General features: G+C 40.1%; 1 protein-coding gene across 1 annotated transcript; it reads right to left on the bottom strand.

The window, feature by feature from the left end:
* Positions 1 to 4,815: 4,815 nt before the first annotated feature.
* med10 (mediator complex subunit 10) lies at positions 4,816 to 22,475 on the bottom strand. Its single transcript, XM_041184411.1, has 4 exons — positions 22,227 to 22,475; positions 20,435 to 20,518; positions 10,149 to 10,251; positions 4,816 to 5,742 (listed from the first exon to the last, which is right to left on the bottom strand). Exons 1-4 carry the CDS (start codon positions 22,346 to 22,348, stop codon positions 5,644 to 5,646), a joined length of 408 nt encoding a protein of 135 aa, XP_041040345.1. The 5' UTR covers positions 22,349 to 22,475; the 3' UTR covers positions 4,816 to 5,643.
* Between the last annotated feature and the right edge of the window lie 208 nt (positions 22,476 to 22,683).

Here is a 22,683-nt window from a genome sequence, read left to right as displayed (position 1 = left end):
ATTTTACATGAAATTCTGTTTATAAATGCATATTTTTTGGTTCCATTTTGGCTTTCAGGCCAATGACAGGTAACAGTTGCTGCAAATTGTGCAATTTATGCTTAAGTATTATTATGTCATGGATTTTAACTAAAGTTAGATTTTTCCACTGCGGGTTGTAAGGGAATAGCATTCCAAGTCAGTATCTTGAAGGACTAAAATGACAAACCACAAAGGAAATGTCAGAGATGGTTTCATATCATAACTAAGTGATATGTACTAGTTTGAAATGTGGCAAATTATGTAACAGGAAGAGGTAGGCTCATTAGAAAATATTGTCTTTCTTTTGCAACATAATGCACAATTTTACAGAATGAAATCTCACATGTATTAGAAATAAGGGGAGTTAGTTTCCAATAAAAAGTTAAGCAATATATGGTTAAGTGAATCCAATGAATTGTGCAGTGTAGTTCCAATATTTATACCCTAAGTGAGTTAACACCAGCAGGAACCACATTAAGTACTCATGCTGGACAACAGTTTGTTTTTCGTCAACATCCTTCAATTTTAGTCAACATCCTTCAATGAGATAGGATTCTGAGATAGTGGTCACTACACAGTTGACAGGTTCAGGGGCATCCTTACGGTTATCCAGTGTTAGTTCTAATATCTTACAATATATCAATGCCTTTGTGGTGATATAAAGGCTAGTTTCTGTTTTTTCAGAACTGCCTTGTGTCAAGGGAAATGCCACAAGATATTGTTGTATAATTATATCCAGGCAATTATACCTGAACTTTTTGAACCTTTGTCCAGCAGATGAACTCTGCCTTGAATTTGAACTCAATTTTAATCCCTACTTCATAGGAGAATCATTATTTTAATCTTATAACTCCATACTTATAGCCGGATTCCTATAATTTCATATTTTCTCATAACTTCATATATAGCTACATACCTTCGCATAATGACAACGCGGGCTAGCATCCCATATTAAAAAGTTTACTTGTAATAACTTGTAGATTGTAGGCCTGGAAGAAGCAAAGAGTTTGAACAATCAGCAACAGAAAAGCCAAAGTTAGGGACCAAGATGTAAAGACTCCACCTTCCATCAACATTGACAACCTCACTCTGGAGGTCACTGACAGCTGCACATAATTCAGATCAACAATTACCAGCAACCTGTCCCTTGATGCCGAAATCAGCACCAGGTTTGCCAAGACCACAGTTGTCAAAGTTGAGAAGTCGAGTATGGTCCAACAGTAAACCAGCAAAAATACGAAGCTGTGTGCCACGCTTGCGTTCTCAGCACCCTCCTTTATAGTAGCAAGGCATGGACAACTTATGCAAACTAAAAAGCAACCTGACAGCTTCCACCTCCGCTGCCTCAAGCGAATATTGGGCATCTCCTGGCAATACAGTTCCTAACATGGAAGTACACGTGTGCAGGGGTCCCCAGCATATTTGCACTCGAGTCAGTAGACACTCCGCTCGTTGGCTCATGTGAGTCGAATCATTGACAGCCACATCCTCAAAGTCATGCTCCATGGCGAGCTATTAGCACAAGACCAACAGGTCACCCACGTCCATGATACAAGGATGTCTGCAAGACTTCAAGTTGACCAGGATCGGAGTTGGTGCATTGAAAGTCCTCGCTTCTAATTGTTTGATTCCAGGCATGCCAATCAGGGTGTGAAAAAAGCAGAGGACAAAAGAAATGACCAGATGGCAGAAAAGAGCGTGCCGGAAGGAAAAAAAAAGTCAACCTCAGGCCAACGCTGGCAATTGTTAATCCAAGGTTTGTGAAGTTGTCAATGACCTCCATCTGTGTCAGCTGTAGAAGGAGCTGCCACTCACAAATTGGCCTCAACAGATTATGTTCACTACAGAAATGACATATACCATAGGTGCTTGTCCATTGTCTCCCAACACAGACAAATGCCAGTTATAAAGGATTACCAAGTGAGAAAAGCTTAATTTCCCAATTTAGGTCAGTTTATGGTAATATAAAATACAATGTATACTTTCATGCTGGAAACACTCTGGTCTGGCAGCATCTATGAGAGAGAAACAGAGTAACATTTCAGGTCTGTAATCTTTCAACAAAACTTGTCATAGACCTAAAACATTCACCGTTTCTCACTCCTCAGATGCTGCCGGACTTTGCTGGGTGCTTCCAGCATTTTCCGTTTTTATTTCAGATTTCCAGCACCTGCAGTACCTTGCTTTCATATTAATGTATTTTGCTCAACTCCATCTTTTGCTTGCAACAGAATTTCCCTTCCCTCCAACATTTTGCTTCTTTTTATCGTTTCGTTTTAGTGGGAAAATCAATTTGATTGGCACACTACAACAGAATAAATTATACTTGATAAATAGCACACATTGGACAATATCCTTTTAAATCTTTGACCTGAGCAAGGTAAATATTTATGTCATCATTTATGGAAATGCAATTCTGGAGGCTACCCGAAGAAAACCCTACGCTGCTACCCTCACTTACTAAACAAGTTGTCAAATTCAGAAATAGCAGTCCAGAAAACATGGCTTCACAAAATAAGAAGCCTACTCATTGAAAATAAATGTGGACAATACTTTTTTTTTTCTATATATACAAAGTCAGCCAACTACATTTTTATGCCTATTTTAGTTTATAACCAATAAAAATACAGAAGTTTTAAACTTAAAGTGCTTAATTAAATCGGGATTAAATACTGTACCTCAAGATTCATAGTTTGAAATTTTAATATAAAATGACTCCATTATTAAATCTCTCAGGAAATATGTCTGAGATCAGTTCTAATCAGCAGCATTTTCAAATGGGCCCCAAAGGACAAATTGAAGAGTCAAGTGTTTCTAAAGGAGAATTAATTCTCTCAAGGAGAATTAATGACAACATCTCTGTACAATAGAGTTGTTAAATATCATTATTTTCTGGAAATTAAGGGTCCCAAGGTACAAAAAATGTTGATAAATGGATCTGATAAAGATTAAACATAAGAAAGCTAAAGCTAAATATCAGGCATGTTAATGGTCCAAAAGATAGTTCTTAGTACATGACAAAATATCAGTACTCATTCCTTTCATTTCAGTTGTCTTTTTGAATAAGCATGAACAGATTCAAATGAAAGGCAGCAAACATTGCCTATTTGCAAAAATTAAATCAAAATTAAACACTATCTGACCAGTGCTCCTATCGGTAATCACAGCTAATCTTAAGGAAGTCAGAGAACTAAACGCTGTTGTAAAATCAAGCAAACCACTGCTGTCTGACCTCTAGTTTGGTTTTAGAACAAATCAATTAACTTTTGATATGTTTAATCTTGGTCAAAAAATGGTGCAACTTTCTCCATATGAAGCACTGAACTAAGCTGTAACCCACAACCCGAGTTTTTGATAAAACTATTGTACTTAGCCTAATTGTACATCTACACTTGTGTATGTGGCATACATAATAGCTACACTAAATTTCTTCAGAATGAGGTCATTTTGAGTTGCTATTCATTTTCTTATTCTAACACCCATAAAAGATTCATCCTGAGAGCATGCTTGACCCAAATTAATTCCTATTTATCACAATGTCATCAAAAACAACCATATCTTTGGTGACCACTCTACTGAAGGATTAAATTTCACCTAAAATTGGCAACTGAATCACTGTATAGTTATAATTGGGACAGTGGCAGTGTGCACATTTTCCTCAGCACAGAATACAGCAAGTCAAAAATTCTGTGAATATTGACTAAAGTGAAGGCTAAAATTTTAGTCCTCTAGATTACACTGGAGTTGAATTAGTGATTGCTCAGCACTCAAGCCAGACTTTCACTTTTATAGCAAAAACCAAAAGTTCTTGCAGGTGCACGTCAGAATCCTGCACCCACTCATAAAACCCTACACTTTTATAGCAATGAAGCTTCAATTGCCATACCTCCTGCTTATGAACTTCCAGATCAACTTGCCTCAACGTCCCTTGTACACAGAAGAACTGCAAGTGCATAATTGACCATTAAGTGCATGTTAGTTCCTCACATGGTGATATTTCCAATCATCAGTATGACAATATTAAAGTAGTTACTGGTCCTTGTTGATTAGTTGCTTCTCTCTGACTGTACGTCGTATCCACTTTATTTTAAAAGTACTCCGTACAGATAGGTCCCTGGACCCTATAGGGTAGGCAAAGTCATCAAATCTCTGTAAGTCCAATTAATTTAATTTTCGTGCCTTTGCACTTGTTGACTTACTGGCAAGTTACTTTTGTTGTTGAATACCAATTTTGTTTAAAAATCTGTAATCGTAGCACTGTGAGGAAACGCAAATGTTAAGAGTGGGTTCCAAAGAGAATGCCAATGGCTGCAGGCAACCTCTACATGTTAAAGTTTAAAAATGTTACTATTCAATAAGCTTCTAATCTTAGCCAATGTTTCAGTTAGGTGCCAAGTGAGGGCTCCGTCATCCAAAGGGGCAAGAACACAGGAAAAATGAAAAGTCAATCAAAATCTATAGCTTATGGATCTGAAAGCCGGTTTAAAAGCTACATAGGTCGGAGGCTTTGAAATGGTCACTTGTCCACCCAGTTGGATGGGATAAGGCACTGTGCATGGAATAAAAGGGAAAAATAAAGCATGAGGTACATGTTTGTTGATATTTACCTTGTTTTAAGGACATTCAACAGTATTCGGTAATAAAAGGCTTTCTACAGTGACAGCATATTGGAAAAATCAAACTTTATTTCAACAAACATGTGCCTTAAGGACATATAAAAATTCACAAACCTCAAGGATCAGAAAAATACTCTCCCCTCCCTTCCCCACTGCAACCCCCCACCCCACCCCCCTCCCCACCCTCCACAGGATAGTCAGTATCTGGAGCTCCCAGAGAACATAGCTGATTTGGAATAAAAACAGAAAATGCTGGAAATGCTCAGCAGGTCTGACAGCATCCGTGGAGAGAAAGAGTTGACATTTCAGGATGATGATCATCAGAACTGTAAAAAGCTGATTTGGGTTTGACAGGTACCTTTATAAAGCTGCAATGTTAATTGTTGAGCAGTGAGAATGAGGTTTCAGCGATAATTAACATCACTGCTTGATTCGGCACCATCAGGAGAGGTATGAAAGAAAATTAGCATTTATTAAGGTAGTGTGGGATAGACTCTGGATAGTGTGCACTTTGAGCTAAAAAGTCTTCTTTTTGCTTTGACTTTTCTTATGGTCTTATTTTCCCCCTTTAAAGTCATTTACAAGTTGGTAGTAAGTATGATTAAACAAAAATCTGTTTAAGCATTCTGGCAGCAAAGAACTTTTGTTACAAAAATTGCTGCACTGACTAGCACTACACAAAATGAATTATGTATACTGATACAACGGTATCTCAATCTGTTTAACTGAGTACATCTTCCCATCCAATCATAATGCTGCCTTAACATCATCTGACATGTACCAACGAAATTCCATTCAATCCAAGCACTAATGCATCTAGAAAGTAAAAAGGCATTTTCTTCTTTCCAAGTTATTTTCAAGTCAATTTTAGTGTAGGAAACAGACTATGTATTTCTTTTAAGCATTCAAGAAGAAATTCTCAGGCTGCAAGAAGTTAGCCACATTCAGTCGGTTCCTGAAAAAAGGAAGCAGTATAGTTCCATCAAATAGAAGACAGTAAATCCAGCTACGTAGGCAGATGATCTTCACATCGGATAGCTCGATATTTGGACATTTCTTCAGGAAAAACTTTGCTCAGTTCGTGAATCAGAAGCCCCTTGAATTTCTGAAACAATTTTAAAACATGGTTAACTACATGCAAAACATCTTTCCATGACAAGCTTAAAGTTATCATATTTTTATTCCCCAGGCCATCATTTTCATTTTAACTCCCTATCAAGGGCATATGCGCCCTCTCCATCCATCACATCAACACCACCCACCCCTCCACACTATCACTGCTACCAGTCATTTTCAGGTCATATTATTTAGAGTGTGAATAACTTCACTGATACTTGAATGCTGTGGATGAAAAGAATTGCTACATAATTTAAAGATATTTTTAAATATTAAAACAAAGCAGAAAATTAAACAAATAAAGATCTCAGAATGATAGGATAACTTATGCAACTCCATACAATTGCCAGATTTCAATTAAAAAGCAAATTATTTGGAGAGTTCATTACCAGTGTAAAACAAAAAGACAATTAATCAACCCAAGCTATTCTTGTACACTCTTGTTTCCAGTCTACCATCCTCACAACAATGTAAGTTGGAGGTGAAAAAAAAAGCAATGTTTTTTTTAAGAAACAGAAGCTTTAGTGCCAATCTGGGGAAGGATGGTTTCTCCTGACTTTGCAGCTATATTAACTGCACACAAAACATAGAAACAATGACAGCAACTTTAGCTACTAAAATGTGGGTAACGTTTACATACAATCAAATGTTGTATAATGGGAAAAGGCCATACTGCCCAATTTACACCAATGTTTTTCTCCACACAATCCACTTAGTTTCATCCCATTGTATCACTCTTCATTTAAGAATAGATAGGATGAATTTAGAGTTAATCGGGCTCCAAGGTGACAGACCTGGCAAAAGAGGATTGGAACTGTCAACTTTCCCCCTTCCCACCCCCAGTTACTCAGCCGCCAATGAATCCATGCCCTGTTCCTAAGGGGAGGAAAAAGCTGGAAATTTTATGCAATATATAATGTTGAGAACTGTTGTTCCAAATAAAATTTGCTGCATCTCAAAGATCTGTAAAGCACTAACTGACTATCCCATCATCTTACAGAATACCAGTACCTCATCCTGTCACTTAGACATATGATACCATACAGGACAATAATATTCAATTGAGTGCCCAACCACATTGAGGCCAAGTTTCTGTCTGAATCACAACGAAGAATAGGCTCAAATCAACTGGACTAGAAAAGGAATGTTATTTTGTTTCCAGTTCAGTTCACATCTTGACAGGCAAATACAAAGCCACGATTGCCTAAGGGAAATTCTGTCCTTTGTAGTTCATTGACAGTCACTACAGCATTCAGAACCTGGGAAGCTTGCAGATGTCATACCTCTTTTATCTTACAGATTTGCCTCCAGAATCCATGATGCATTGTTCCACATTCTCCCTTCTAGTCACTCTAGCTCTGGCGTTGCATGAAGGCCAGTGGAACAGATCAGGGAAATTGCTGATGTAGTGAAAGCATTGGCCCAGATCTTCCAGCCAGCGCACCCGCTGCTGCTGACTACAATTTAATCTCCCCATTTACCATTTTATGCTACAGCCTCTTCATCTTCCAGCCCTGGCTCCAGGTTGAATCCAGCAATGAGCAGCGTTGGGAGGCCAAGTGGCCAGCGTAATTTCAGTGAAGCCATGGCCCTTCCACCCCTTAAAGTCTGCCTTCAGTTTACTGATTTACACTGCTTTAAATGGACTGACCAACCTTCAAAACTACTCAGCATCAACACCTCCCCCCACTATGAGTCACCCTGTTCCCTCACCCACTCACCCCAACATGGGTCACTAGGCTCCTACACCCACCTCATCCTGAAAAATGCTCATTCCCCCTCCCTACACACTGTCCAACAATGCTGAATCTGCAGGCATTAGCCAAGGATTCCAAAAGGTGAGTTGGTGGCGGTGGAGGGAGGGGGGGGGATGTGGGAATGACATTGTTGGGGTTGCTGTGGGTGCTTTGATACTCCGGCTGATTTAACTTAGCTGCACTCCTGAGTAGGTTTTACACCTGTTACAAACAGCTCTAAGTAAGTAAGCTCTGTGTAAAAAGAACAGCTATGTAAAGCACAAACAGCCCAAATCTCTGTGGCTCTGACCATCTGATACCACCGTCCACGGTCATAGGGAATTGTACAAGGTAAAACCAACAAAGTTTAAACTTCTGGCTTAAGTACCATGCATGTGCACGCACGCACACATACAAGCCTTCCTCAGGGTCCCAATGCACATCAGAAAATTAAGTCGAGTCATTTTCTGCTCCCCATATCGGAAGATTCAGGTCACTATTTTACGGAGATAAATCTACAAAGACATAATCATCACATCTTGCATCATCAATTATTTGGGCACGTTTGCTACACTATACCATGAATTTGTTTCACTGAGACATCTGGTTTTACTATGAAATGTAAAAATTAAGTGCATGGGAACTGTTCCCAAACATTAAGGAACTTTTATAGGTACCTTCAGCCATGCTACTGGAAGGACAATATAACAGAAGTGCAAGTTTTTGTGACAGCATTTCCCAAAAATATAACTCCATCTAACCAAAAAACAAAACTCATGATAATGGAATCAGTACAAAATTCTTAATGCTCAACATTTTTCAATTTCAGAGCTTTGAAAAGCTATAAATGTTTAACTCTGAATATTAGCACAGATGAAAAAAAACATATAGCAGTTCTCTCCAGTGCACACTGACCTCTCTAAATAAGAAATGTCTGGATCCCCTTAGCTTTGCCTGCTGCATAATTCAATGCCAACACCAGAATTTATGATCTAATTTGTTTTCATTGAGATTTCCTTTTCAACTCAAAGATGCAAAATGGTACCCAGCTATATTAGTGTCTTAAATTTGACTTAGTTATTAATGTAAACTAACCATTTGAATCAACAAATTGCACTATATACAGTATCTTTATTTGGGTAAAACATCAAGGTGCTTGACACAGGAACATTAACAAACAAAATTGGATACCGACCACAAGATGATCTGAGGGCAGATGACCATAAGCTTGGCTAGAGGTAGGTTTTAAGGATCATCTTAAGCAAGGAAAGAGATAAGAGGGAGAGAGGTTTAAATAGGAATTTCACAGCTCAGGGCCTAAGCAGCTGAAGGCATAGCCGTCAATGGTGGAGTGAATAAAATCAGGGGTGTAAAAGAGACCAGAATTGGAGGAGTGAATTTACCTAAGAGATGTAAGGCTGGAGGGTGTTACAAGAGACAGATGGGACATGGAGGGATTTGAAAACAAGGATGATAATGTTAAAATTGAACTGTTATCAGACCGTAAACCAGTTTAGGTCAGTGAGAACATGGTTGCAACAAGTGAAAATTAAGATACTGTGCAGCCAGCAGAATTTAAGGTTTTTAAAAAATCTTTCAAGGAACATGGGCGTTACTGATTAAGCCAGCATTTTTATTGCCCATTCCTAAATGCCCTTGAGAAAGTGATGAGCCGCCTTCTTGAGCTGCTGAAGTCCATGTGGTGTAGGTGCATCCACAATACCGTTAGGGAGTGCGGTCCAGGATTTTGACCCAGCAGTGAAGGAACAGCTAGGATGGTGTGTGGCTTGGAGAGGAACCTGCAAGTAGTGGTGCTCCCATCTTAGTTGTATCTGCCATGTAATGTGTAATTTACAGTTTATAATCAACTGCAAGTTGCCTGTTAATTCACATTTAACATATGCTAATTCCAGGTTTTAAAGTAGAGAAGATTACCTAAAATAGCATTTATTTGACTCTTGTATAGTTTAAAAAATTATTTTGTTTTAAACCATGGAATCTTGTGACTTTGTTCTTTCAGTATATAACCGGGATTTCAGAATTTTTTTTTAAAGTTACTGGTCTCAAACAGTATAACAATAATACTTCTCTTGGTTCTTCAATGCATTGAGATTCATATTCATAACCATTTTTTGCTAATTTTCCTTACAGTTTAACCACAATTGAGTGTATGCTACCTTCAATCACCAGATTCACACCAGCTGCCTTATTAAACTTCAGATTAACAAATCTACATGCCATGTGTTAAAAATAGGAACGAGAAAAGGCTATTTGGCTCATTACTTAGGAATTTAATATGTTCTCAACTTTTGCTTCAAACAAAAATAACCTAATTGCCACCTCCAAACAAAATGCTGCATCATGCTAATACTATACGAATCAGGTCTTTTCCACTTGCTAAAAATACTTCTCATTATTTCCCATTTACAAACACTCATTGGCACTGTAGATGAGGTTAGAATGTTTTAACCATTTTTGCAAAATTGCTATTGCAGCTTCCAGGTGATTAAGCAAACATCAGATTTACCACCACTTCAACTTGACAGTCAGTGTTATGCTTTCAACAGGAGCTAATCTTATTAAGCACACATCTTTGGTAGTCTCATAAAATGACTCCTTTTAATTATTGTTGAAAAAATAAGTTCCTTAAATTGTCTACCTTCAATGTGTCAATTTTCCCTTTGACTTGTTCATTCTTGGCTAAGGCTCTCTCCAAGCATTCTTTGGTGTAAAGTTGAGGATTTCGGCCTTGATCAATGTACCTGCATTCAAAATGAATAACTTGAGATAATACTACATGCAATATGTGTAATTTTTCTAAATATTCCCAAGTAATACAGCACAAAAAGAGAGTCATCGTTCAGAGTCCCGAGATCTTGGAACTCAAACATTGGTAAGAAACAGAAGTTGAATCTTCATCAACAATAAGACCATGTCTGATTATTTCTTTGCATCCATTGTCATCCAAATACCCCATCTGCTTCCAACTCCATTGCCTGCTATGCCCACTCCAAGGGAAAAAAAAAGCTTCCCACACAACACCCACCCTAAATCCCCTACTGCCTAAACTTAGGTCCTCCATTCACTGCAATACTTCTGCAGCTGTTGATCTACGCAATTAATTCCTATCTCTGCCTTTAATACCCTTAGCCCTGTATTAAAATTTTCATTCCCTCCCATCCTGATTATTTCCATCTGAATCAAGCTGCATCTTCACTCCCACAATTCCCAATGGGTACAAACATGTGTATTGCTTCCAGGTGTATAAATGTTTTAGCAATCCATCACCAAAGCTGGTTAGAACACACCAGGCTCTACCAAGCCTCACTTTCATCTACCAATACTACCTTCTTCGAGGACCATCCAAGATAGTAAAATTAACCCATGACTTCTCTTCAGTTATCAACTGCCTCCTTAAACCCCTATTTCCTGTCCCCTCCACTCTCACCTCTAATAATTGCAAGCTTCTGAGGGTTTTTTTACTTAGTATGACACTCCATCCAATCATCACCCCTGATGCTTCCCCTTTTAGCCCTGCCCATCAAGCTAAATCAACCCCATCCCAACCTAGCCTTGACCTGTCTTTCCCACTTATCTTCCATTCTATCTTTGTCAAGTTCGCCTACTCAACACCCTGCCCATTCCATCTTATTTTCATGCTGAGCACTCAATTTCTCTTTCTCAAATAGAAGTTGTTGTTAAGATCCTACAAAACAAACTTATATTAGGGAACAAGAGTAAAAGCCTACAGGTGGCTATCCACAGAATGACTCCACAAGCCTTGTGCTAGAATAGGGAAGGACAGGAAAATTGAGGAAATTAATGCGTGTCTAAAGCAGCAACATCGGGATAAGGGATTCCATTTTGTTGAGCACTGGCAACAGTTCTGAAACAGATGGGGCTACATCTGAACAGGAAGAGTGCTAATGTGCTGGTAAAACAGTTACATAAAGTGACAAGGTTTTTAAACTGAAAGGACTGGATAAATAAAAACACCCTGTGACAAATAGAATTCAATATCAGCAAGTGCTAGGCGATACAAATTAGCTTAAAAAAATTATATTCCGAAAAGGAGTAGTCACACTGCTACGGACTTGAAGAATTTGAGGGGTAACAGGTTCACAAAACATTAAAGTCAACACCAAAAGGTGAATACGGCTGTAAGAAATGCTAATACAATTCTAAGCTTTATCACAAGAGATATAGATATAATAGTTGAGGTAATGATGAGTCTTTAGAAAACCATAAGACCCCAGTTCCAGAGCTGTGTGCATTATTGGCGTCACTAGATAGGATTCTGAATGGTCAGAAAGTGTGTAACACACGTACGTTCACTGGGAAGTTGCCTAGCATGAGGAAATAAAAATACATAGTTTGAAAAATTGGTCATAATATATAGAATGCATATTTAACTTTTTGACAATTATGGGACAGGGTAGATTACAGAATGTTAATGGCACAGGAGGCCATTTGGCGCATCTAGTCTGCACCAACTCTCCAAATGAGCATTACGACCTAGTGCCATTGCCCTGCCTTTTCCTCGTACCTCTGCAAATTGTTCCTATTCAAATAATCATCTAATGCTCTCTTGAATGTCTCGATTGATCCTGCTTCCACCACGCTTCCAGGCAGTGCATTCCAGACCCGAACTACTCGTTAGAAAAAGTTTTTTCTCATGTCACATTTGCTTCTTTTGCAAATCATTTTAAATCTGTGCCCTCTCGTTCTTGATCCTTTTATGAGTGGGAACAGCTTCTCCCTATCTACTCTGTTCAGCCCCCTAATGATTTTGAACATCACTATGAAATCTCCTCTTAGCCTTCTTCTCTCAAAGGAGAACAGTCCCAACCTCTCCAATCTATCTTTGTAACTGAAGTTTCTCCTCCCTGGAACCATTCTTGTAAACCTCTTCTGCACTCTCTCCAATGTGTTCACATCCTTCCTATAATGTGGCACTCAGAACTGTACACAATACTCCAGCTAAGGTCTAACAAGTGTCTTATTTAAATTTAGCAGAACCTCCTTGTTCTTGTGCTCTTTGCCCCTATTAATAAAGCCTATGATACTACATGCTTTATTAACTCTCCACCTGTCCTGTCATCTTCAATGATCTATGCACATATACACCCAGGTCTTTCTGCTCCTACACCCCCTTCAAAATTTCACCCCCCATTTTATATTGTCAGCCCATGTTCTTCCTACCCAAATGCATCACCGCACACTTCTCCACATTGAACTTCATTTGCTACCTATCTGCCCACTCCACCAACTTCTCTATGTCTTTTTGAAGTTCTACACTGTCCTTGCAGTTTACAACACTCCCAAGCGTCGTATAATCCACAAGCTTTGAAAGTATCCCCTGCACACCAAGATCTAGGTCATTATTATATATCAGGAAATACCGACCCCTGGGGAACTCCACTACAAACTTTCCTCCAGCCTGAAAAATATCCATTGACCATTATTCTCCGCTTCCTATTTTTCAGCCAAATTTGTATCCATGTTTCTACTGTCCCTTTTATTCTATGAGCTATAACGTTTCCTAAGTCTGTTATGTGGCACTCATCAATTGCCTTTTGGAGAGTCCATGCACACCACATCAACAGCATTATCCTCACTGACCTTTTCTGTTACTCTTCAAAAAAAAAAAGCTCCAGCAAGTTAGTTAAACTCGATCTCCCCTTTAGAAACCCATGCTGGCTCTTCCTTATCAACCCATATTTTTCCACGTGACTAAGTCTATCCCGAATAACTGTTGCTAGAATCTGGCCCATCAATGAAGTTCTGTCATTGCTGGGTTTATCCTTACAAACTTTTTTGTTAAAGGGCATAATGTTTGCAATTCTCCAGTTCTCTGGCACCTCCTGAGTCTAGCAAAGACTGAAAAATTATGGCCTGCAATTTCTACTCTTACTTCCTTCAATATCCTTGGATGCACCTCCTTCGGGCCTGGTGCCTTGTCAACTTTAAGTACCGACAGTCTATTCAATACTTCCTCCTTATCAATTTTGAACCCTCCTAGTGAGTTTCATCATCTGTTACCGTGGCCTGGGAGCATCTACCTCCTTGGTAAAGACGTATGCAAAGTATTCATTTAATACCTCAGCCATGGCCCCTTCGTCCATGTGCAAATTCCCTTTTAGGTGCCTAATCGGCCCTACTACTCCTTTTACTATTTATATACCTATAGAGGACTCTGGGGTTCCCCTTTATGTTGGCCAGCAATCTTTTCTCCTTATCCCTCTTGGCTTCTCTAATATGCGCCGCCGCCGCCGCCCCCTCCTCGTTCCAGTCTATCTGGCCCAACTCTGTTCTTGCCCCCATCAAAATTCACTCTCGTCCAGGTAATTATTCTTACTCTGGATTGCCTATTGTCCTTTTCTAACATCATCCTAAAGTATACAATACAATGATCACTTTCTACAAGGCTCTCCCACCAACACTTGATCTACTTGGCCTACTTCATTTCCAAGAACCAGGTTCAACAGTGCATCTTTTCTTGTTGGATTGGACATACTGTAGAAAATTTTCCTGAAAACAATCTAGGAACTTTTCCCTCCTCACCATCCTTTACACCACCACTGTCCCAGTCTACATTCGGGTAAAGTCTCCCATTATAACTACTCTATAATGCTTGCATCTCTCTGCAATTTCCTTGTTCTTCTACGTCCTTCTCACTAGTTGGTGGTCCATAAACTACACCAAGCAATGTAATTGCACCCTTTTTGTTCCTTAGCTCTAGCCAAATTGATTCTGTCCTTGAACGCTCTGGGGCATCCTCTTTCTCCAGCACTGCACTACCCTCCATAACCAATAGCACCTTCCCTCCTCCTTTCCTTCCTTTCCTATCTTTTCTGAACACCCTGTACTCGGAAATATTTAACATCCAGTTCTGCCTTTCCTTGAGCCAGGTCTGTTATCACCACAACATCATACTTCCATATGGCAATCTGCACCTGTAACTCCCCAATCTTATTTACTATACTTTGGGCATACATGCGCTGTAACCCTGATTTAGATTTTGTTACTTTTTCCCTTACCCCAACTCCACCTATTAACTTACTATTCTCTATTCTAATGTTATGTCTCTCCCAATATTTCGTGACCCTGGAATCCTCTCTAATATTCTCTCTTGGTTCCCACACCCCTGCCCAAGTTAGTTTAAAGCCCTTCCAACGGCACTAGCAAAACACCTCGCAAGGACTCAGTCTCAGCTCTGCTCAGGTGCAACCTGTCCAGCTTATACATGTGCCATCTTTCCCAGAAATTTAAAACCCTCCCTCCTGCACCATCTTTCCAGCCACGCATCCATCTGCCTTATCCTATTTCTCTGGCACATGGCACCGGGAGTAATCCGGAGATTACTACATTTGAGATCCTGCTTGCTAATTTTCTATCTAGTTCCCTAAATTCTGATTGCAGGACAACATCCTCCTTCCTATCCAAGTCATTGGTGCCAATGTGGACCACAGCCTCTGGCTGTCCACCCTCCCCCAGAAGAATGTCCTGCAGCTGCACTGTGACATCCTTGACCCTGGCACCAAGCAGGCAACATACCACCCTGGAGTCACATCTACAACCACAGAAACGCCCAACTACTCCCCTAACCAATGAATCCCCTACCTCTATTCGCTCTTCCTTTCTTCTTCCTCCCCTCCTGGTGCTACAAACCTGGCTCTGACTGCACTCCTCTGAAGAACCAGCGCCCTCACCAGTTTTCAAAACAAAAGCTGACTGGGTGAGCAGGACTCCTGCACCATCTGCTTACTTCTCTTAGGCTGCCTGGCGGTCACCCATTCCCACTCTGTCTCCAGGCCCTTAAACTACAGTGTGACCACCTCCCCAAATGTGCTATTCATGTAGCTCTCAGCCTTGCAGGTGCGCCACAGTGACTCCAGCTGCCGCTCGAGCTCTGAAACTGGCAGCACTTCCTGCACACGGGGTCGTCTAGGAACTCCAGTAGCGTCCATGACTTCGCACATACTACAGGGCACGCATTCCACTTGATGGAGCTGCACTACTTCCCTTACGTTAACTTTATTCTACTTTGGATTATTTATATTACTTAAATATATTGGCCCTAAATTTCCCTTGTTCTTGGCACTTCTCAGTTAAATACAAGTATAGCTACTTATTTAAAAATGTTACACTTTTCTAATTTACTCACCAGGTCCTACATACTAAGGCTTCTTTGAGGGAGGATAGAAAAGGAGCACCTCCTGCCTCCTCACCAAACTCCCTCAGTCACCTCTGCTCTCAAACTCACGCCACTTAGGCTGTTTTTATAGCTCCTCTGCTCTCCTCTAGGTGCTGCTGACTGCTTCCAGTAGTTAATACATCATGGAATCAAAATAGCTACAGCACAGGAAGCAGCCATTCAGCCCATCTTGTCTGTATCTGAAAGAGCAGTTCAGCTGATACCACTTTTGCACCCTTTCCCCATAGTGTTGCAAATATTTCCTCTTCAGATAATGATCTAATTCTCTTTTGAAAGCCACGATTGAATCTGCCTCCACCACACTGTGTTTTACAGATCCTTACCACTCGATGCTTAAAGTTTTCTTGTCATTGTTGTTTCTTTTGCCGATCACCTTAAATCGATGTGCTCTGGTTCCCAATTCTTCCACCAACGGGAATAGTGTCTCCCCATCTACTTTGTCCACACCATTCATGATTTTGAATACCTCTATCAAATCTACCCTCAACTTTCTCTTCTCCCAGGAGTACAGCCCCAGCTTCTCCAATCTACATAACCAAAGTTCCTCATCCCGGAACAATTCTAGTGAATCTTTTCTACGCCTACTCTAATGTCTTTACATCCTTCCTAAAGTGTGGTGCCCAGAACTGAGTGCAGCTTCACTTCTGTGCCCGCACCAGTGTTTCATGCAGGTTTATCATAACTTCCATGCTTTCATACTCTATACCATATGCTATATTAATCATTTTTTTCACCTCTCCTGCCACCTTCAATGATTTGTCCACATATACCCACAGGTCCCCTACAGCATCCCCTATAGAATTGTACCCTCTATTTTATATTGCCACTCCCCGTTCTTCTCATCAAAATAGATCACTTCACACGTCTTTGCATTAAATTTCATCTGTCATTTGTCCACCCATTTCACCAACCTGTTTATATCCTTTTGAAATGTAACACTGTCCTCCTCAGTTCACAATTCTTCTAAAATGCTGTCATCTGCAAATTTTGAAGTTGTGCCCTGTACAGCAAAGTCTAGGTCATTAATATATATCAGGAGCAGGGATCCTAACACCAACGCCTGGGGAACACTACTATAAACTTTCCTCCAGTCCCAAAAACAGTTCACCATTACTGTTTCTTGCCACTCAGCCAATTTCACATACATGTTGCTACTATCCCTTTTATTCCATGAGTTCTAACTTTGCTCACAAGTCTGTTGTGTAGTACTTGACCAAATGTCTTTTGGGAATTCACATACAACCATATTACCCTCATCGACCCTGGTTACTGCAAGTTATAATAATGGTATTTTATTCAAGAAACATGTTCACAGCCTGAAAGTTAAATTACAGTGTGACTTGTATCGAAAAATTAGTGTATTCAGTAACCAGGTTTAAAAACATGCAGACATAAGAATAACGTAGCAACAAAAATGGACAGACAAATTTAGCAGTTAACAGGGAAGGAAGGGGTGGATGGCTTATTAAAGGGAGGGTAATGCTGCATCAAAATAATATTAAAATTACAAACCAATAAACCATCCTACATTACAGGCATAGAAGTACAGATAAATTTTTATCATTTAAGCACTTCACTGAGGACCCGAACCATGCAAGGCAAAAGGCTATATTGGTACTATTCCATCCATCATCTAATGGGATTGAATTTAGTCCAACTTCTAAGTTGCCTTGAACATGTTAGTTAAACATGATTTACCCTCAATAAATCCATGTTGACTTTCCCTAAACGAAACTACATTTGCAAAAGTGACTATTAACTTTGTCCCAAATTATCATTTCTTAAAACATTCCCAACACCTAGTTTAAACTGACTGGCCTGTAGTTGCTGGGCTTATCTTTAGACCGTTTTTGCACATGGGTGTAACATCTGCAATTCACCAGTCCTCCAATACCAGCTGTGTCTGAGGATTGGAAAATTATGGCCAGTTCCCTTGGATACACCCCCTCTGGTCGTGGTGAATTATGATATAAAATGTAAGTGGTTTGCAACAGCTGGCAATAGAAACTTCTTTATAGGGTTTTGAAGCTGTGTAATTCACTTCCTGGGTTAATGATTCAGGCAGAAACTCCGTCAATATTCCAATTTATAATGTGTGGAGGGAAAATGCTGACAGACTGGTTGGACCAAATGGCCTGATTCTATTTTGTAACTTCCATGTACTTCTACATTATGGTCTGCCATAATCAATAAAACATACTGATCTTGAATAGAACTCCCACATCTCTTTTGCTAAACTGGTCCAAGAAACTCCTCTAGCACCATTCTGGTTTTCTCAACAACTAAACTATTCATAAAATTTATTAGTGCTCTAAACTAGGGTTTGCAAACAAATGAGGCTGGACACCTTGGTACAGTACTAAGTATGTGACTTAGTGCATCGTCAAAGGTACAATGCTTCGGATGAGATATAAAACTGATGTCCCATCTGCATGTTTTGGTGATCCAGGTGAATATTAAAGATCTCAATGACTGCTCAAATTAAAGAAGGGAGTTTTCCCACTGTTGTGACCAACATCTCACTCTCAACCAATGCCACTAAAATGAACTGGTCACTTTGAGTGGAAAATGATTGATGCAAATTAATAGAGCAGTATACAAATGCAGGTCCAGGTTCCTTCAATTCCTGAATACTGTTCCCACATTAGAGGAAGCTCTTCAATATTTTCCTAAACATCGAGACAGGATAAGGAATTTGACTTTCTGACAGATGATCTTTCACCGACCTATACCTTCCAACCATTCTTGCTCATTTTATCTATACTACTTTAATCAGTGTGCTTTTGATTCTAACTTGTAAGCATCTTACAAGCTCCTCCTCCTCCACTCTCTGTATCCTGTTTTGAAATTATGATTCACTGAACAAACTTAGTCACCAGCTGTTCAATCCAACTCTTCTCAAGGTGCTTTGGCAGACATGCCCAATTTTTTAAAAATGTATTAATTCTTGAGATGAGAGCATCACCATCAAGACCAGCATTTATTGCCACCCCTAATTACTCTCAAGAAGGTGAGCCATTTTCTTGAACCACTGCAGACTCTTGTGGTGTAGGGCAACCATTGTGCTAAGGGAGGGAGTTCCAAAATTCTGACCAAACAACAGTGAAAGATTGGTGATATTGCCAAGGCAGGACTTGGAGAGAACTTGCAGGTGGTGCAGTTCTCATCTATCTGCTGTCCTTGTCCTTCTAGGTGGCAGAGGTCACGGGTTTGGAAAGTGCTGTCGAAGGAGCCTTGGGAGTTGCTGCAGTGCATCTTGTAGATGGTGTACAATACTGCCACTGTGCGTTGGTGGTGGAGGGAGTGAAGGTTTAAAGTGGTGATAGGGGTGCCAATCAAGCATGCTGCTTTGTATTGGATGATGCTGAGCTTCTTGATTGTTGTTGAGAGTTGCACTGAGCCATTACACTCCTCACTTGTGCCTTGTAGATGATGAACTGACTTTGGGAGTCAGGAAGCAAATTACTCTGCAGAATTCCCAGCCTCTGACCTGCTCAGCTGCTCTTGCAGCCAAGGTATTTATATGGCTAGTTCAGTTAGGTTGCTGTTCAATGGCAACCCTCCAGGAGGTTGATGGTGGGCAATTTAATCATGCTAATACTGTTGAACATCAAGGTGTGATAATTAGATTCTCTTATGTTAGAGATTGCCATCGCCTGGCACAATTGTCACTTGCCACTTATCAGACTTAATGTTGTCCTGACCTTGCTGCATGCAGGCACGGACCACTTCAGTATCTGAGGAGCTGTGAATGGTATTCAATGCTGTGCATCAGTGAACATTCCCACTCTGACCTTATGTTAGAGGTCACTGAAGAAACAGCTGAAAGTGGTTGGGCTTAGCACACAACCTCGAGAACTCCTGCAACCATGTTATGGAGCTAAGATGACTGGCCTCCAACAACCACAACCATCTTCCTTTGTATTAGGTATGACTGCAACCAGTGCAGAGATTTCCTCTAATTTCCATTTACTTCAATTGTACTGCAGTTCCTTGATGTCAAACAATCAAATGCTGCCTAGACGTCAAGGGCAATCACTCTCACCTCACTGAAGTCTCCCTCTTCAGAGTGACAATGGCTTGGTTAGATTTGAGCTCTCAAATTCTTTCATTCGCATGAGGAAAACCAACAACAATTTCACCTCACATAAGCATTTCTTCTGTTGATAGGTACTGGTGACAGCAGTCATAATCCAGATTATTTCAATCAGTCGAGGTAAATGCAGTGTTCACAGTATTAAGTAGCTTTGTGGTGAAATAGCAAATGCAAAAATCCTTTTACTTTTTTAAAGGTATATTTATGCTACAATTTCATATTGATGCTAATGTGGCTTTTTCAGGGAATCTTATTTTTATTTTACCCCAGAATGAAGATAATTTTTGATTTTTGATTTACAAAGTCAACCTAATTGAAGTAAAGTACTCCCACTTTGCACTACAGCTTCACTTCTCGTGTAAAGAGAGCCTTAAATAGCAAAGATTTAATATAATTGCAGGAAAAGCCACAGAAGCTTAAATCAACAGCTTTCACTTGTGAAACAATTGAAGTGACATGTATTGACTCGTTTTTTTGTGTAAACACTACCAAATGAAAATTCATGTTGGAGAAATGCAGATATTTGGTTCAGACACCCTGAGTGCACAGTAAGCTTTACTGTAATCAATAAATTAGTTGCGTGACAGAATTTAGTTTTTGTCACAAACTGTGAGCCACAATTAATACTTACTCAAATACTTCCAGGGGTACATTAATATCATGCAGCTGCTGTCGGCATTTGTCAACATCTTGGAGCCCCGTAATCATAGAATTTCTGGAGGTTAAAAGAAAGTTGTGCTTTTACTGACAAGAAAATTAAATCACGAACTTGAATAAAATATTTTTTCAGAAGTCTTGAGAGAATCATACCGATTGCTTAATTAGTCTGGAATTTAAAATAGATTTAGTCTAACCCAATATTTGAAAAAAGGTTATTTTATGAAGATAAGATATGCTGTTATTTTATGAAGATTTGAGTATGAATACACATTTTAAAAAACTGTTTAGACAACCACTGATGAATCTTATTGAAAAAAATTAACTGCTTTTACATTAATTCAGATTTTGAAAGGCTAATACTCAAAAGCTGCACTGGCGAACAGTTTTACCTGGGTCTATTTAGCTCCTCTGGATTATAGTTAATAGGTAAAACATGAACAGAATCCAGTTCCTGATTTTTGAATTAGAACATAACCTTCAATTGACTAGTATTCATTGTATATTTACTTTGCCAGGTCCTGATGCTCAACTCAATATTTAGCCAACCTCAAAACAAATGTAAATTTACCACATTTGCTTTGGCTGACATCAAGGAAGACCATATCAAGGCAAAGTGAACCTGGTGGGTTTGCATTAGGATCACTACCAGCTGTGCAAAATCTGCACTTCAGAAAGCAGAACACCCCGCAGCTGCCCGCTCTGAGTGCAAGCGTACCCACCGATACCATCACCAGCCAGAAAGTCAGTGTATCCACACCATCTCGCTGAGGTCACAGCCACATAAATACACCCTCATAAATGCTGTCATGAACATACATTTGTTTTTGTTGCTATTATTGCTTTCATATTTTTATGTCACTTTTATCTTTGATTGTACTGTGTTTCATTTCCCCTTCAGCGTTGTAGCTATTGCCCAGATTTTGTCGTGGTAATGACAGCGAAACTGTCAGCATCTGTCATCATTAATCCATGGAAACTGACTGCAATTTTGAAGTCCGAACATATTCAGAATAATGTGGAAATCCTTCTCAGACCTTGTTCAATTAAGTTCAAATTCTTTTAATCTGATGGTCAACGGTTGCTTACTCTGTTTAATTCAGATCCCAAATTGGTCCATTTCCCTCGCTGCACCGTTAATTATCTTACACTTTTAGCAATTTCATGGGCAAAATATCATCACAATTCAGGATACATTTACAGAATTAGATGAAAGCCTGGGAGGATCATGCAAAGCCGAAACACTGGCATAGACCAGTTAGGCCAAACAGCCTGTTTCTGGCAGTATCTATTAACAATAAATTTATCAAGCATTCGTGAGAATTCTACAACATGGCAATTCACAGTGGCACAATGCCAATTAAGAAAACGCATCCAGATTAAGTTATTTCGGTACCATAGGCAGTTAGAGTTTAGTTCAAGGGAGCAATGTCAAGTTGAACATAAAAGTTAGGTTCTCCACACTGCAATTTTGCCCGCCCACAAAGTATAAGGTAAATGAAACGCGCGGGGCGGGGGGGGTGACTCAATAGGTCTGTTAACCAATAGATCTTCTCCTGTCTTTGCATTATTTTTCTCTGCTTGGCCCTCCCGCCTCCCCCAACCCCCACTTACACCCCCAACTATCCCTCCCAACCCCGTCTCTCCTCCTCCACGTCCCCTTACCAGCCCAAACACCCCTCTATCCACCACTCCCCACCCACCCCCGGCCGCCGCCGCCCCAATCATTCACACTCGGTCTGCCGCCCTCCGCTCTCCCTGCTTACAGTTTCTGGTTCAGGCCTGCCTGGCTGCTGGGCTGGAAATCACTGACAATGATGCCCAGCTGCCGAATGTTCTCGATGAATTTCTCCAGATGTTCCTCCAGGTTGTCGAATTTCTCCGCCATGGCGCGAGCGGAAGCCGGGCTCCGCGCGCTCAACAACAAACGGCCCGAAGCAACCGGACAGCGCGCGCTCAGCTTTACGCCACCATGTTGGGCATTAGGGAGATCCGTTTGTCAGCCGAGGTCGCTTCCGCTCCTGCGCAGTGCTTACTGGGATACAGGAGCACTGGTTTCTGCTTCCTCCAGCTTGCTTTAGTAAGACTGTGCTGTCGTTTGTTTTCTATTAAGCATCTTAACAGCTAGAAGCCGAACTATTAAAATGTTAGTAAATTCAACATGATTCTCGGGCTGGCTCATAAACAGAAGTATTCTCTTTTGCTTTGGCTGTGTCGGCATCA

Source organism: Carcharodon carcharias, chromosome 3 (genome assembly GCF_017639515.1).
Source record: "Carcharodon carcharias isolate sCarCar2 chromosome 3, sCarCar2.pri, whole genome shotgun sequence".
Classification (NCBI taxonomy): Eukaryota; Metazoa; Chordata; class Chondrichthyes; order Lamniformes; family Lamnidae; genus Carcharodon; species Carcharodon carcharias.
The sequence above is the reverse complement of the archived record's forward strand: the minus strand, read 5'-3'. Positions and strand labels throughout refer to the sequence as shown.

Excerpts from the sequence above, each read along its gene's own strand:
- med10 (XM_041184411.1), bottom strand. The coding sequence starts at position 22,348 with ATGGCGGAGAAATTCGACAACCTGGAGGAACATCTGGAGAAATTCATC. Across the intron at positions 20,519-22,226 it reads GCAGGCCTGAACCAGAAACT|AAATTCTATGATTACGGGGC; the intron begins GTAAGCAGGGAG and ends TTTAACCTCCAG. Across the intron at positions 5,743-10,148 it reads GGAAAATTGACACATTGAAG|AAATTCAAGGGGCTTCTGAT; the intron begins GTAGACAATTTA and ends AAATTGTTTCAG.